This window comes from Amblyraja radiata, chromosome 34 (genome assembly GCF_010909765.2).
Source record: "Amblyraja radiata isolate CabotCenter1 chromosome 34, sAmbRad1.1.pri, whole genome shotgun sequence".
Taxonomy (NCBI): Eukaryota; Metazoa; Chordata; class Chondrichthyes; order Rajiformes; family Rajidae; genus Amblyraja; species Amblyraja radiata.
This window is the reverse complement of record NC_045989.1, coordinates 13,805,829-13,824,193: the sequence shown is the minus strand read 5'-3', so window position 1 is coordinate 13,824,193 and position 18,365 is coordinate 13,805,829. Positions and strand designations below refer to the sequence as shown.

The window sequence follows — 18,365 nt, the reverse complement described above, 5'->3', positions numbered from 1 at the left end:
AAATTAGCGACTTGGTCATGAAAAATGACATGTGCAATGATGCATGGCAGAATCTGTTCTGCTGCTCTGACTTCATTTTATCAGGTGTCATGATGTTTGTTATTCAATAGCAAGTTTTCCGATTGAAGGACTATGTTGATGTTAATTCTCATCTAATTAATGCCTATGCACTTTTCAATGCTATCTTAAAAAACTGTTATATGTGCAAAGAGTTTGATCTCCTAAGAAGAGGAAATAATGGAGGAGGAATATCTTACCCAAGCCACCTAGGAACTAGAAGACACAGTGGTGGAGTGGCTCAGCAAGTTAGGCAGCATCTTAGGAAAACATGGATAGATTAGGTTTTGGGTCAGGACTCCTCTTCAGACTGTTCTCCGGAGATGCTACTTGACCCGCAGAGCTACTCCAACACTTTGTGTCTATTGTAAACCAGCACCTGCGGTTCCTTGTTTCCACGTAGCAACTAACTGTGTAGCTCCCGTGAAATGTTCTAATCACCTGTTTAAAGTACTGGTCACCCTGCTATAGAAAGGAAGGCATTATGCTTTCGGTGGGCGGCGCGACTCTCGTCAGCAGCGGCCTCTGCAGTCCGTCTGTGTTTTTATTATTTTTTGTCTTGTTTTTATGTAGTTTTTGTTATTTTTTTTGTTGGGGTATGTGTGTGGGGAGGAGGGGGTAACTTTAAAATCTTTCCCCTGCACGGGAGACCCGACCTTTTCTTTGTCGGGTCTCCGTTGTCGTTGGGGCTGCAACGTGGAGCGGCCTCCGACAGGAACGACCTGGGGTTCCAGCTACGGAGCTGCCGACTACTCACCATCACGGGGCTGGCCGAGTCCGGAGCAGGTGGAGCTGTGGTGGAGCGCTGCTGCCACCCGACCTCCGGAGATTCGGAGGCTGCAACTGCAGGTTTGGCGGACGGCGGCACCGGGAGCCCGCGGGTCCCTGCTGGGAGACCGCTTTTCGGGGCTTCCGCAACGGCGACTTCTCCCGCCCGAGTTGCGGGGTTGAAGAGTACCTGAGCGGGGCCTTACACCATCGCCCCGCGCGGCTTGGAATGGCCGTGGGACTTTGCGAGCGCACGCCGGGGGCTCTAACAACAAGACCCGGTGCGCGACCTTGCATCACCCGGCGTGGCTTTAATGGCCGCGGGACAATCGCCATCGCCAGCCGGGGGCTTTGACTTTGACTCTGACTGACATCGGGGGGGAGAGTGCAGTGGAGAGATACGTTTTTTTTGCCTTCCATCACAGCGATGTGATGGATGTTTGTGTAAACTGTGTTGTGTCTCGGGTCTTTTTTTGTTTTGTAATGTATGGCTGCAGAAACGACATTTCGTTTGGACCTCAAGGGGTCCAAATGACAAATAAATTAAATTGAAAAAATAAATAAATAAAATAATGCAGAAAAGATTAGTAAGTATAGGACAGGGGGGCTTGTGTTAGAAAGGGAAACTGGACAAGCTGACGTGTTTCCTCCTGTCACGTTGGAGGCCAAGGAGTGACCTTGTAGAGGTGTATAAAATCTTCAAAATGTAGATAATATTTTTCCAGGGTAGGAATTAAGGAAGGATATGTTGGGTTTAAGAGCCCCTTCCAGTACAGTGTAACTCTATGTCTCTATGTTCCTCCCTCTGTTCATGGAGGAGAAACATTTCAAATAGTTTCTTCACCATGGATAACTAAAATTGCCAAAAGGCCACATGACGAACCAACTGGTTAGATGGCAACTGTGGAAAGAGAAACGGAGTTTGTCTCTCATCCAAGACAAACAGACCCTTGTTACTGACTCGAAATGTTAAACCTATTTCTCCTGCCACAGGTGTTGTCTGACCTGCTGCATATTTCAGATTGTCAGAATATGCCATTCTTCCTTTGTAGACCAAACAACTTTCCCTTGAGCATGACGCTCAGTTAACACTCTCGGAGTAAGTTTCTAAATTGTCGGTATACAGAACGCAAGAGAACTGAAGTATGAAAAGCCAACCAGTACACTAGCTCTTTTCCTATTGCATCCAGATATTGTGGTACCCTTTCTTTTGCTTTAAAACTCTTGACAGGTAAAATTAGCAGGCATCCCATCCACTACGCTAAACATTCCTTCCCTCAACTGCTGCTGCACAGAGGCTGCAATGTACACCATCTACAAAATACACAACTAATACTCTGATATCACCTTCCAAACTCACAGTCCTCTATCTCCTAGACCTAGACAGATTGAGCTATAAGTCCAAGGGGGAGCATCGCTACCTGCGGCACCCCCTCCAAACTGCACATCATCTTGATTTGGTAACAAATCACCGGTACTTCCTTATCACTGGGTTTAAATCCTGGAACTCCCTATCCAACTGTATTATGGTTGTACCTTCAGCAGCATTTAAAAGGTAGCTGCTCACCACCATCTTCTGAAGCGTAGTTAGGGATAGGCAATAAACGGCAATTTTACTGATGATCCCAATTCAAGAAAACGACTGAAAATAAAAATCACCATTGAGGCAGAGAAAATGTCTACTATTTAAGTTTGCTTTTTCAAATTTAGCCATCTGCATTATCCATTATTTTATGAAGATCATTCTGTTTAGGCATCCTATATGAGAATATGATCTGCATTAAGCAGCTCAACATGCAATTTATTGGTTTAAACATGAACTGCAGCAAAGGAATTGGGTAAGCAACCAGTTTCCAGGTCCATCGTAGCCATTCTTGAGTCAAATACTCCGAAGTTGGTGATGAGATGACACTCTTGTCATATTCGCTCTCCATCAATGATAAAATCTCAAGTTAGCACCGACTGGCTGTGATGTCAGGTGTGCAGTAGGAAAAGTTAAAGACTCTAAGTTACACACAGTATGGAGGAAGCACAGGACCTCCAATAACTAAACCAATGGGCTATTGTCTCTCTTCATTATCATCCAATGCATATAAATAAAACATTCACCTTATATCCTGGAGCACAGGCACATTTGCCAGTGACACCATCACAATTAGCTCCATTCTGACAGACACAGATTTGCTGGCAGCCCTCTCCATGAAAGCCAGGGGGACACATCTCATTGCAGTCCTGCCCAGTCCAGCCTGCTCTGCAGGAACATTCACCAGACAATGGATGGCAGCTGAAAAGAGTATCAAAGAACCAACTACATAATCCTCAATTTAATTAATTGATCACATAAGAAGCAAAGTTGTTTTATTCAATAAAACAATAAAAGAAAACATCAACAAAGACCAATCGCAATTCCGTGTTAATTCATGGTTAACGTTAATCACTGGAATGGGATTTGTAGGAAACTCAATAACTGAAGGTTTCTTATAAGGAATCATAATTGATTTGTTAACCTATTATTGCTGATATTTTGAATATTTTAATTGGAACTGCAATAACCAATGGAATATCAGGGAAATAAGCTTCACTGTATTATTTCAATGCCTAATACCCCTGGCTGCTGGAACTGTATGGTGGGCGCAACTATAAAATTACACAAACATGCAGGAAATGATAGAAAATGAGACATTCTGTCCAATTTTAAAAACGTTTATCTGTCCGAATGATTATTTCTCCAAAAACAGGCAGCACATGGAGGGAAGCAGATTTGGATTTTTGCATCAAAGTCATTGTGCATGTGCGGACTGACTGGTTGAGATATCTTTTGACACCATGGAAAACAAATTAGTTCAAGAAATTTACCAGCATAAGAAATTAGTAAATTGTTCTTCATAGACTGTTATTACCTTTGGGTATGTTTGCCATTGCAAGGACACTGTTTATTGCACTTTAGTCCATACAGCCCATCTGGACACATTCTGTCTTGGCAACGATCACCAGTAAATCCTGGCTTGCAAAGACATGCTCCATTAACATGATAACATTCAGCTCCATTCTGGCACTCACACCTTTGGGCACACTGCAAGCCGTAACTGCCGATAGGACACTCCTCCTGACACCTATATGAAGCAAAACATGTAGAGAGTTACAATGAGAAGATGAAGTCCTACAAGGATTAATTTTCACGACACTAAATAAATACATGTTTTTCATACCAGTTAGCTTACAGAGCATCTAAATTTACTTTGTGTGAAATGTATGCTATTAAATCGCTTGACTGGGTGCATTAATAGAAGAATTGATCTGTAGGTCGAGTAAAGAGCATTTATTTGTCAAATGCTCTGCATATGAACCAGAACAAAGATACAATAAATAAGCAGTTAATCTGGGTAAAGCAGTCCTTGATATTGCAAAAAGCAAAGTACCTATAGCAACCTTAGTGGTGCAAAGTGGTTCAACAATGAGGTAGGGCTGTGGATAAGGTTGTGCAGGGTATTTTAAGCACCTTATCCACAACGTTGAACCACTTTGCATCACTAAGGTTGCTATAGGTACTTTGCTTTTTGCAATATCAAGGACTGCTTTACCCAGAATAACTGCTGATTCATTGTATCTTTGTTCTGGTTCATATACAGAGCATTTGACAAATCAATGCTCTTTACTCGACCTACAAATCAATTTTTCTGTTAAAGAAGATGGTTAAAGAAGATGGTTGATGGAACAAAGCTGTTCTTGAGCCTGGAGGTAACAGTTCTTAAACTCCTGTACCTTCTTCTTACGGTAGTAATGAGATGAGAGTATGGCCAGATGGCATGGATCTTAGATGATATTAGCTGCCTCTCAAAGAAGCAATCCCGGTAGATCGCTTCAATAATGGGGTCAGTACCCATAATAGACATTGTTCACAACTGTCTGCAGCCTCCTTTGTTCTTGAACATTTGAATTACCAAACCAGATCATGATACAACCAGTCAGTATCCTATCCACTGTACTACTGTAGAAGTTCAATAGACGATTCGGTAACAAGTCAAATCTACTCATACTTCTTTGTGATTAGATCAAGTAATAATAATAATAATGGATGGGATTTATATAGCGCCTTTCTAATACTCAAGGCGCATTACATCGCATTATTCATTCACTCCTCAGTCACACTCGGTGGTGGTAAGCTACTTCTGTAGTCACAGCTGCCCTGGGGCAGACTGACGGAAGCGTGGCTGCCAATCTGCGCCTACGGCCCCTCCGACCACCACCAGTCACTCACACACATTCACACACATTCACACACAGGCAAAGGTGGGTGAAGTGTCTTGCCCAAGGACGCAACGACAGTATGCACTCCAAGCGGGATTCGAACCGGCTACCTTCCGGTTGCCAGCCGAACACTTAGCCCATTGTGCCATCTGTCGACATATCTTCAGAGACATGAATGCCCAGGAACCTAAGCCATCGACTCTTTCCACCGCTATCTCACCAATGAAGACAAGTGCATGGTCTCTCACACTTTCCTTCCTGAATTCCACAATTAGCTCTTTGGATTTGCTAATGTTAAGAACAAGATTTTAATTTTGGCACAACTCAACCAGATTGGTAATCTCTCTCCTGTACTCTGCCTCATCATTACCCTTTATTCGTCCAATGACGGTGGCATGGTCAGAAATTTTAAAGCTCGCATTGGAGCTGTGTCTAGCTACACACTCATGGGTATAGAGAGAGTAAAGTAGGGGACTAAGCACGTGGCCCTAAGCAAGGTGGAGGTGTTGCCAATGCGTCCTGATTAAGGTCTGCCTATGAGGAAGTCAAGGATCCAGTTGCTTAGGGATGAACAGAGACCCAGTTTCCTTAGTTTGATAATGAGTTTGGAAGGGATGATGGTGTTGAACCATAGTTGTTGAACAACAACCTGAAGAACATGTTCCTGTAGTCCAAGTGATTCAGGGCAGAATACAGAACTCAAGAGATCACATCCAATGTTGACCTGTTGTGGTGGTAGGTAAATTGAAGTTTGAAGGTACGTCGTGTCCTCTCTTCAATCAAGCGCAGATAGCATTGAACTCATTTGAGAGTAATACGATACTGTCTCTTGAACTACTTGGTTTAATCTTGTAAAAATTGATGGCATGCAAGTCCTGCCATAGTTGCTGAGCATCCAGTTTCGTCTAGAAATAATGGGTACCAATATTAATAAATACTTCAACCTCATCAGACAATGCAATTCCAAGGGCTCTTCTCAAGTGGGCCCTCAGAATAAAGGATGACGTGTTTCCAATCAATTTCCAAGGATTATGAGAAGGCAGATGAGCATTCTGGGACCTTTTCATTCATTTCATTCAGGTCGGAAGTACCTGAGAGGTTGTGCAGTTGTTTGGGAGGTGATGTGTTCCTTCCACTAATACTAAACTAGGCACTGATTTAAAATTTGATGTGATTGTGAGTACAATGAACGATGTACGGAGGCTTCAAGGGGATATCGACAAGTTTAATGAATAAATGAAAACAGGGCAAATAGAATATAAAGTGTAAAAATGTGAGTTCATCCACAAAAGCAGTTGATCAGTATTGGGCATGGGTAATGTTGCTGTTTAAAAGGACCGTTTTTTTCAGGAACTTTGCTGAATTTGAACAAGTAATTAGGAGGGCAATTATATTATTTAGTATGAAACGGTTTGATTCGAGAAGTAAAGAAATCTTATTGTACTTATATAGAGCTTTGGTGAGACTGCACGAACTACTACGAAGTTTTGGTCTCCTTACCGAAAAAGGATATACTTGCCATAGAGTGCAGCAAAAATTCACTAGATTGGCTTAAGGAAGGTAGGTTGGATGAGGAATTCACTGGACTGATGCTCAATCTTTTATAATTTAGAGGGATGAGAGGAGATCCAATGGAAACTTTTCAAAATTCTTAAAGGTTGTTAGATCAAGTGGGGTATTTCAGCTGACTGACTGGGGCACTATAGGGACTGAAGTAAGGAAAAATGTATTTACTCAGTTGTAATGGGCATGTTGGAAGGAAACATCATCAGCTGAAGATGTCAAGGATTAAGATTACCTTGTGTATTTTATCAGTAAAACCCTTCTGCCTGTTGAAGTTGAAGTCAGATATGGTTGTTCAGGCCGCAAACAAGCAGGACTGCTATGTGAAATATGGGGCAATAACCCCACTGAAACACCATCTTGCTTTACTCTTCATTGCAACCCAAGGTCTTAACAATAATAGATTGAAAGCCGTCTTAGGCCACCACGAGTGCTTAGATCAATACCAGAAAGTGACTGATAGACCTGGCCATGAAACCAACAGATGCAGAGAAGGAAAGAGGATCTCCATGTGTTGGATGCTAGGGCTTAATGAATGCAGAAGCAACCAATGTATCACTTCTATGCATCTGGATTTATAGACAGATGAAGGGTAACGCGTTAATCATTGGTAAAACTGTCGGTAAGGAGCCCAAGTTTGCACAAAGTAAGGATGATCACGGTATCACAATTGAGAGAGGATTCCGAGAACACAGCTGGGGCAGGATGGAGGATTGACAGACCTGTGTGCAGGTTAAACAAAATTGTGTCAACCTCAATCAGACTGTTAAGATTGACTATTAAAATGTGAACCTTTGGAGTGCCCTACCCCAGAGGCTCAGTCACTGGGTTCATTTAAAACAGAGATCAGAAGATTTCTAGCCATTTAGGAAATAAAGGAATATAGAAATACTGTTGGAAAATGGCACTTGGGTAGAAGATCAGCCATGATCTTATGAACGGTGGGGCAGATGGTCAACTCCTGTTACTTATGTTCATTCTGAGCTTCTATGTGCTCCTGATACATGGTTTTCAACCCCAACCCAAATGCTCCATTTTCTTCATGAGCCTAAGATTTCCAGCAGTCAGTGGGAATGTTGTTGATTTTTAAAATGGCCTCAAGCACATCCTTGAATCTTTTCCCTTGTCTACCTGGTGATCTCTCTCCATGCCAGAGGTTGAAAATAGAAAGTTTCTTTCAGGTGTCTGGTGTCAGGCAAGTGAATAACATGCTCTGTCCAGCAGAGTCTATTGAGTGTAATCAGGACTTCAGTCCTGGGGATTATTGGTCTGTGAAAGAATGCTAATGTAGATTTGTTTATTCTTTCAGTAGATTTGTACGTTTTTTTTGCATTGGTAGTATGTTGGTAGTTTTCTATCTTGCCCTTGTAGAGTACCTGTTCCTGACAAGGCCCTGGGAAACATTGACCACAGCGCATACCTCAGGAGCCATCTAGTATCCGAGGTAGACATTGATGAAGGAATACATTAGCACCTTTAGTGAACCAGCACAGCGTTTGGACACCTGCGGAAAAGAGTGCTTGATGAGCAGGAACTGAAGCCTAGCATAAAACACTGACTACTGAATAGTTGTGACCCTGTCCTCTTAGCTTTTGTTATAGACCACCAATAACTAGCACCTCAAGGCACGAGAGAAAAATCAAGAATAATCACTGCTTAGCTGTTACTGTAAGATTTGTATCTCAATTACGTTAAATTCTAATTGAGGGTAGGGAATTTGGTCAGGAACAGCTTTCACAGACGTTTTACAAAGCAATACATTTCATTTTTAAAGATAGTTTTCTCTGTATATGTCCTCCCTCCAGCAAAAACAGAAGGCTCCCTAAAGACAACTGAACCAGCAAATAGATTATTTCTGTTAGTGTAAAAACGGATTTAAAGTCTTGATATGATTTACGCCAAACAGAAATCACCGTATATATTCTCACAACTACGATAAAGCTACTTATCATAGAGATTAGATAGTTTATATATTCTTGATGGCAGATGGTTGGACAAAAGCTAGAGATGAAAAGACAAAAGATGGAGACAAAAGGATTGAAGAGTTGCAAATTGTGATGGAAAGGGGGAAGGGAGAAATTGGTGTGAGCCCAGATGGGTCACAAGGGAGGGGCAAAGAAAAGAGGTGTGTAGGGGAAGAAGGGGGGGGGGGGGGGGGGTTTATTTACCTAGAATTGGAGAATTCAATGTTCAGACCAATGGCTGCCCATGAGGTGCCGTATCTCCAGTTTTAGTGTGGCCTCACACAGGCAATGGAGGAGGCCCTGAATAGAAAAGTCAGCATGGGAATGGGAAGAGGTGTTAAATGGTTAGCCACCAGGAGATCCAGAGGGCCTTGGCAGATCATGCACAAGAGTTCGGCGAAACAGGTGCTGAGTCTACGCTTGGTATCCCAAATGTACAATACAATACAATACAATTTATTTGTTGTCATTTGAACCTCATTGAGGTTCAAACGAAATTTGGTTTCTGCAGTCATACACACAAGAAAAAGAACCAAGACACAACACAATTTACACAGACATCCATCACAGCGAATCTCCTCCTCACTGTGATGGAAGGCAAAGTCTTATCTCTCCCCAGCACTCCTCATTCTCCTCCCGATGTCAGAGTCAAAGCCCCCGGCGGGCGATGGTAAGTGTCCCGCGGCCATTAAAACCGTGCCGGGTGATGCAAGGCCACGCTCCGGGTCTTGGTTTTGGAGCCCCCGGCGGGCGCTAACAAGTCCCGCAGCCATTCAAAGCCGCGCCGGGCGATGATGTAAGGCCTCGCTCCAGGTCCTCTTCAACCCCGCAACTCGGGCGGGAGAAGTCGCCGTTGCGGCAGCCCGAAAAGCGGTCACCCAGCAGGGTGTCACCGTCCACCAGACCTGCGGTAAGCCTCCGAATCTCCGGGGTCGGGCCGCAGCAGGGCGCCACCACAGCTCCACCCGCTCCGAACTCGGCCAGCTCCGCGATGGTGGGTAAGTCCGCAGCTCCGCGACTGGAGCCCCAGGTCGTTCCGGTTGGAGGTCGCTCCACGGTGCTCGGCCCCAACGACAACGGAGACCCGACAAAGAAAAGGCTACAGAAGGCTACCTTGGGAATACTGGATGCAGTAAACGAGGTGCATGTGAACCTTTATCTCACCTAAAGGGCTATTTGGGGGTCACTGGATGGAAGTGTGGGAGGAGGTATGGGGATAGGAAGATACCTGAACTTGAGAACTTTGCTAACTACAAATAAATAATCAGACCACTTTTATTAAAACAGCAGAAGATCTGTATTTTACTGGACAAGTGCTAAAGGATACATTGGCTTTAAAAATAATAAACACCAAAGAATAAAAGGTTCTTTAGCCCATCACATCTGCTCTATTGGACTTCCATCACACACTCTCTATTAATCCTGTTTCTGTGTCATGTACTGCAGAACTACACTGAATGTTGGTTCAAATTTGACTTCAGATGTTTCTGTGTGCAATTTGCAAATTCTCTGCATGTCCACATGTATTTCCCTCGGCTGCTCCAGTTTCCTCCCACATCCCCATTGCATTCTGGTAAATTATCTCTCGGTATAATTGAAAACTAGTCATTACTGCAGTCTCACCTATCATTATTCCACCTTCTCCTGGAATAAATAGACATCATTTTTGAGCTTTTCCCCATGCTCAAACCCCAGAGCTAGAACCATCTTGAAGTCTGTTCTCTTAAACCTTTTTAATGCATCCACATCTTTCTCAGATTCAGAGTCCAAAAGTACAAACATATCGCCATGTTGGCCTTGTCACTGAAGAGATGCCCAGCCTCTTTTGTCACTCTGGGCAATGTCGGTAGTTCTCAGTTGCCTGAAAATATTCATTTATCTCATTAATGATTGCCTGTGACCAAAAGCTTACTAATATGATTAATGCTCAGTTGCAATCATTTTCCCTTTAGCAGCTGGTGGATGAAGAGGCTTTTAAAGTCTTTTTAGTTAGTTTTGGTTAAAGGATGCGAACTGATCTGGAGATTTTCATATCACCCTTCAGGGAAGCTTTTGATTATTTTCCCATGAGAAGCTGAGTTTGCTTGCCCTTAGTTTTTCATCTATCACATAATAGATTCCTTCTCGTTTACATGCATGCTCACTGTTGCTATGTACATTATATATCCACATTAAAATTCATCTGCTGTTTTTTGGTCTAGATTCATTCATGAATCAAATAGCAAATCCCATTTTTATGTGTTATCATTTTTATGTCACCAGCAAATTTAGTAATATCAGTTTGAACAGTTATTCAACTTAATTTGCAAATATTTGACAGGTTGGGAGAGTGAGCAAAGAAGTGGCAGATGGAATACAGTGTAGCAAAGTGTGCAGTCATACAGGAACATAATTGGGCTAGGTAGAGGGGTGGGGGGCAACAAAAGAGACTCAATAACCATTGGTTAATCTCTTTATACATTGTAGGTCCCCCTCGGTCATGACTGACCATGGGTGATGCATCTGGTCGGATGCAAGCCTGGGCAATGCCATATGGAGGACAGGCTGTTGCCCATGCAGCACGTCCCCCCTCTCCACGTCGCTGATCGATCCAAAGGATCAGCAGGGCCGTTACAGTTTGGCACCAGCGCCGTCGCAGGAGCTGCCAGAGCGAGGTTGTAGACAACGACGAACTGCCTTAGGAGCTCCGACTCCAGATTTTCTTGAGGTTTACCCCTGGAGCCTTTTCCATGACAGGATATGGTCACAAGGCAGTGGAGGTTTTAAATCAGAGTTTTCCCTCTCCTAGATGGACAGCCTTCCCAGGCTGACGGGCCCCATCTGCCCGAGACTCGTGGGGGCGGGAGCGTGTTCCTTCCCGTGCAGGTCTATAGCACCTGCCCACTGCCCACTATACAGCGAACTGTCTATTTAAAGCTTCTTTCTGTGAGTGTTCACAGGATTTGCACAAGTAGCATGAAATGTGTTTAGCACACCATTCAGGGATGCTGCAACCTCCGAGCACATTTGCATTATAAGTGCAGAAGACCTGGGCAGCCCTCATCCAAAGGACAAAATCTGATTTGGGGTAAAATTCAATAGTCCGTGCAACAAAAATGTTGCACCTCATGATCGAATTTCTAAACCTGGGTGTTTTCATAAGTTCATAAGTTATAGGAGCAGAATTAGGCCATTCAGCCCATCAAGTCTACGTCACCATTCAATCATGGCTGATCCACAGTCGTCTGTTGTAATGAATTCCACAGTTTCACCACCCTATGACTAAAATAATTCCACCTCATCTCCTTTCTAAAGGTATGTCCTTTTATTTTGAGACTATAGCCCCCACACTACCTGCCTCTACACCTGTCTTTGTATCATCTGCACACTTGGCCACAAACCCTTCAATTCCCCCATCCAAATCAATGATATACATCGTGCAGAGTAGCGTCCCCAGCACTGACCTCTGCGGAACATCGTTAGTCACTGGCAGCCAACCAGAAAAAGCCCCCATTTATTGCCACTCCTTGCCTTCTGCCATTCGGCCAACCTGCAATCCATGTTAGTATCTTCCCTTTTATACCATGGGCTTTCATCTTTTTTAGCAGCATCAAAGGTCTTCTAAAAGGCCAGGTAAACCACACCCACTGATCAGTCTGAAGAAGGGTCTCGACCCAAAACGTCACCCATTCCGTCTCTCTAGAGGTGCCGCCTGACCCGCTGAGTTACTCCAGCATTTTGTCCACTACTCTCCTTTGTCTATCCTATTATTTATTTCCTAAAAGAATTCCAACAGATTCATCAGGCAAGATCTCCCTTTCACAAAACAATGCTGACTTTGGCCTATTTTATCATATTCTTCTAGGTACTCATGAAATATTTCATCTTTTCACTGCAATATTATTGACTAATTGTCTACTGCTGACTATAAAGAAAGTTTATATTGCATCCGCTGCTCTAGATGTCAGCAGATCTATATCAGTGAGACCAAGCGGAGGTTGGGCGATCGTTTCGCCGAACACCTCCGCTCGGTCCGCAATAACCAAGCTGACCTCCCGGTGGCTCAGCACTTCAACTCCCCCTCCCACTCCGTCTCCAACCTCTCTGTCCTGGGTCTCCTCCATGGCCACAGCGAGCAGCACCGGAAATTGGAGGAACAGCACCTCATATTCCGCTTGGGGAGTCTGCATCCTGGGGGCATGAACATCGAATTCTCCCAATTTTGTTAGTCCTTGCTGTCTCCTCCCCTTCCTCAGTCCCCCTGCTGTCTCCTCCCATCCCCCAGCCTTCGGGCTCCTCCTCCTTTTTCCTTTCTTGTCCCCGCCCCCCCCCACCCCCGATCAGTCTGAAGAAGGGTTTCGGCCCGAAACTTTGCCTATTTCCTTCGCTCCATAGATGCTGCTGCACCCGCTGAGTTTCTCCAGCTTTTTTGTGTACCATAAAGAAAGTTAATATCTGCTGCATAATCAACATCTATACTTTAATTTTGTTTATTAAAAGTTTATTGAAAACAATTTAATTTCCAGCAAGGCCTTGGAACTATACAGCTTAAACATTTATAAAAACCATTAAAAATTCTTCGAGCAAATGAAAGTGGATGTAAATGAAAGTATTAAAACCAATCTGAAACTCATTTAATTTTTTATTTGCTAGAAAGACTAAACTATTTCTTGCAAGTTCCTATTTTTAGTGCCACCACATCACTGTCTGGACTCATTGACAGTTTTATTATTACAACTCTCTGAGTTGTGTCTTGTTTCTCTGAAGAGTTCATGCGATGATGATAGTGATCTGGAATGTATCTATGTTGAGTTTATGTGAGGGCAGAGGAACAAAGGCATGCAGTTGACCATGGCAAGCTAAATTCAACTGTGGATTAGATTTAGCCCATACCAAGCATTTAACTTTATTCCAATCTTTTTTTTATTTATCAGACATTGCTGAGAAGTTATCAGATGATATCAGAACTGTACATTAAAAAAAAAGAAATGTTTAATTTGATAAAAGCTGAAGCTTCCTACAATTTGTTCCGAAACCGTCCTTTAACTCAGCTTTACAAAAGTATTTAACCTTGGAATGATTTTTTATTCCAAAGGAATTATACTCAGATCCCTTCATCATGAAGCTGCAAATTTGATAGCCAAGTTGTAACTCACCTTACCCACTTCATAGATAGGAAAAAATAAATATTCCATCCAAATGGTTTGTTTAATATGTGATTAACATAGAAACGTAGAAATGTACAAATCAGTAACATGCCTGTGCTAACATTAATGCCAAATTAAGTTAATCCTCTCTGCCTGCATATGGTGCATATCCCTATTTTCCTGCATTTTTGTATGTCTTCTTCCCTTGCACTGCATTCCAAGCACCTACTACTCTGTATAAAACAACATTTGCCTCTCAAATTTAAACTTTAAAATTTCTCCAACTCAACTTAAAGCTGTGCCCTGTAGCATTTATAATTTCCATCCTGGGAAAAAGACTCTGACTAACCTACCCTATCTCTGCCTCTCATTATTTTATGACCATTACTCAGACTCCGACACTTCAGAGAAAACAACCCAAGTTTGTTCAACCTCTGACGAGAGGCCTCAGTTGGATAGAATTAGTCATAATATTTCCTCTACCCTGATTCTCAATACTGGTAGTCCTCAGGGTATAATGTGCTCAATCCCCTTCTCCATTACCTGTACACCCAGGACTGAGTGGCCAAGTACAGCGCCAACTCGATCTTTAAGTTCACAAATGATACCATTGGCAGCCAGATCAACAACAATGATGAGACGGAGTACAGGAAAAGTATCCCAAATCTTGTGTCGTGGTGTCAGATCAACAACCTAGCTCTTAATGCCAGCAGGAGGGAATAGTTGGTTGTTGATCTAAGGAAGCAGGAGAATAAACATAACACTGTCCTCATCGATTAGTTAACCCTTTCACCTAATCTCCAAAATTAATTACAGCAAGTCATTCACCAAGAAATATAAAATTGAATATTTCTTTGTGCTACTCCTGACAACAAAGAATATTGGGTAGAAAATCTGTTATCCAACACTGACCTGATTTCCTGCTTAACCTGATATGTAAATAACATAGAGAAACTTGAGCCTGATGTTAATCTGGCCGATTTTTTTTGTTTTCTGTCACTGACTACCTGCCATGTGGGATCACCAGGAGAGCAGTCTCTTCATATGGGGGGGCAAATGCCCTAAACTTCGACCTTTTACTGACTCGGGTCAGTCTGAAAATTAACATTCATGTAACGTCTGACCCCATGAGTCTGACCTCCGCTCCTGCCCTGGAGAGGGGGGGGGGCTTCTCTGGGCAGTGGGAATCCTGCCGGGAGCTCATTCATGAATTAGAAGCAATGACTCAGAGAAATGGACTGAAATTATAGTGGGAATGCTACAACAGTAAAAGCCCAATTCAATCTTCCCCTGATGGAATGCAGGAGAAACCTGGTGTCTAAGTTTTAATATGCATCACCCTAATGTGGCAAATTGATATTCAGAGCCAAAATCCAAATTAAATGATGTCCTGGCGCAATAGTAACAATAAATGCCACTTAGTCACGCTGCTGCTGTCTATCCATAGAAGCAACCAATGATCCTTGTTGGAAGCGCAGTTTTTACTACCACATGCAGTGAGTTTGACCTCATCTGCCTTCTGTGGTGGAACTGTGAAGAAACAAGCTGCATCCATAGAAACCAGATCAAGAAATTCCAGAAAAAATATATAATTTCGAAGTCTAGTAAGAATAATCCTGCTTTAATTTTAGAAAGATTGCAGATGGTGTTTCTTCACCGTTTTCTCACTCTGAATGCGCTTTGAAAAGCATCCGGTCAATTGTCCCAGTTGGGAAGGATTAATATGTAGGAGTGATTGTAAAAAGAAAAGGCTGACTGGAATGTTAGATCAAATAGGTGACATCTTGGATAGGTTAGTGCAGCAAAGGATGATGTGGAGATGAAGGAATTTGGAGGAATGGGCTCTGGCCTACAGCTCATTTCAGGTTCGAATATTACTTGTGAAAAACATAAAAATGAGAAGTTGGCAGCTTTCAGCCTTTCTTCCCTTCTAACTCTGTCATCAGCAAAAACACCAGGCACAAACAAATCAGAAAAGTGACAAATGATCTATAGTGTCTCATTACCTCTCTGTGCACTGTTAACGGCATCATACTCATTTATTCAAACAGATTACAAATGTTTAGTTCACTCTAAACACCACAAATAGTCACCGAGGGACTCTGTTAGTGAGTTAAATATCTTTTTCCATACAAACCATAAATCTATTACAACAGTATTAGAGGCTAGACATATTTCAATTACATTATAAATATATGATTACGTGTAGCTCCATTTAGTGGTGAGAATGCACTGGTGATGCTTTCCAACTGCGGAGAGTAGGATTATTGCCAGTAGGGAATATTAAAACAATCTATAATTATCAGTCCAGCTGGGTTAAATCTGTTGGTGCTCACAAAATTAATGAGGCAATTTATGGAAATATTAAATACTGGCTGATATGTCTTCATGAAAAAAAATCAAATAAATTATTGCATGTACAGGATCCTATATAATAATTCCCAAATATGATTACATTTTTCACATTATTCCTGTTGAATATGTTGCAAGAACTGTGCAACCACTGGACATTTTCAGCCATTCATAATTAACTCTTTCATCTCAGAATGCTATTATTTTAGTAAGACTGTAATCGACAATTGACATTGATCCTATATAAGCATCTGATCCCAGAATCACAGAAATCAAAATGTATTTGCTCAACTGACTGGACAATTATTCAGTCTCAGGAACTATTGCTGCTTCATTACACTCATTATACCTCCACACAATTTAAACCCACACTCCCATCTCCACACTCTTGGTAGATATAAATGACAACCTTTCCACAGTCAGAATTTTGACACAACACTAAAGTGCAGGCAAATATTCTACCAAGCATTACATAGGAACACACAGAAGTCACAGATGGAAAAAACCCTTCAGATTCTGAATTAAGTGGCTTGTGAGTGTCATGACAGGTAATACAACTGAGTTGTCACTATTTTTCAATAGAAATGAAGAAGTATGCATCAATGAAAGTGAACAAAGTGCCTCTGTGGTACATTAAATGTGGTGCCTGTTTGCATTTTCTGACTAGTAAACTATACTTCTTGTTGTGCACATCTTTCATACTTTAAATTCAAACTCTTTTCCACTATAAATTCTAAACCCATCTAAATCTATAATGGAAAGCACTGATATAAATGCGTCTCTTTGTAACACCTCGTCTTTGTCTCAGCTTCTCAGCCTAAGAAAAACTCTTAGGCTTCTTCCAATGTGTGAATTATCATCTAACTGTAAATAATAATCAGTTAGCTCCAAACTATTTCAAGGTGTTTTTAACTCTTCAAGGCCCAAAAATACAATTGTCAGTACGGGTGAACACCACTCCACTTCTTCCAGAAATATTTTATAATAATAATACAATGATTCATTTATACTTTATTGTCACATGTACATAGGAGCAGTGAAATGCTTTGTTTTGCATATAATCTGGTAAAATCGTACAGCAGGCAGTACACAAGAGTCACTACGTGTTTGGCACTGACAAATGTTCCTAACGTTCACTGCCTGCCTGCTGTCGCATGTGGCAGCAGGTGGTCCCCCGCTGGGACCTCCATCGTGTCGGCGGCTTCCCACCGGGCCCCCCCCCCCTTCATTCTCATCGGCGTGGGTCCACATACGGTACATCTCTCTCTCAACTGTCCACTTCACTCTTGGCGGCGTGGGTCCCGTCAACGCCGGTGGCTCAGTGCACAGTTCGGAGTCCGCGGTGGGCGTGCCTGGCCTCCTGGTGAGACCTCCGTCCATGGCCAGTGAGTCCCCAGTGGGCGGCGGAAAGCCCGGGCTGCTGGTGGGCTTGATAGTTAATAATATTAGCAAAACATGCAAGGGAAAGTCAGAAGATTGTGGTAACATAAGATGGCTTTAGTTCTGTACAGGATCCTTTTGGAAGTCCAGTTACAACCTTGATAAAGGGCCTGTCCCACTGTTCTACTATCTCTATACCCATGGCTGCGTAGCCAGATACAGTTCCAACAACCATCTTTAAATTCATTCACAATACCACGGTAGTTGGATGGATAACGGTTAACGATGAATCAAACAGTAGATAATACGAGGGAAAATGACAATATTTTTGAATGGTGCCAGAACAACAATCTTACTTCAATGTTAGCAAGATGAAGGAGTTTATTATTGACCAGGCAGGGAAAGCCAGGAATCCACTATCCTGTCTTCATCCACGGAGCGGCGGTGGAGAGAATCAACAGCTTCAAGTTCCTGTGCATTCATATCGCTGAACATCTGTCCTGGGCCCAGCACATTGATGCAGTTACAAAGAAAGCTCATCAATGCCTCTCCTTCCTTAGAAGATTGATGGGATTCAGTATGGCAATGAATACTCCATCAAACGTCTTTAGGTGTATGATAGAGAACATACTGACTAATTGAATCACAATCTGGTTCAGCAACTTAAATGCCCATCGTCTTGACCTCCCCACCAGCGAATGGATCTATAGGAGGTGCTGCCTCAAGTAGGCAGCCATTATAATCAAAGATGCACACTCTAGTCACAATCTCATTTCGCTATTGCCATTGGGAAGAAGGTACAAGAGCCTGAAAAATGCGACAACCAGTTTCAAGAACAGCTTCTTCTTAGCAACCATCAGGCTCTTGATCATTACACAACATTAACCTGAGCAACTATGATCTTCTA

The 18,365-nt window shown here is 42.5% G+C and overlaps 1 protein-coding gene across 1 annotated transcript in view; it reads right to left on the bottom strand.

The window, feature by feature from the left end:
* Window positions 1-18,365, bottom strand: part of megf11 (multiple EGF like domains 11) — a 240,773-nt gene that overhangs the window by 46,876 nt on the left and 175,532 nt on the right. Inside the window, exons 10-11 of the mRNA XM_033050114.1 lie at window positions 3,726-3,938; window positions 2,935-3,109 (exon numbers count right to left, since the gene is read on the bottom strand). Coding sequence (XP_032906005.1) covers window positions 2,935-3,109; window positions 3,726-3,938 — 388 coding nt within the window. The remainder of the gene's footprint in view (window positions 1-2,934; window positions 3,110-3,725; window positions 3,939-18,365) is intronic.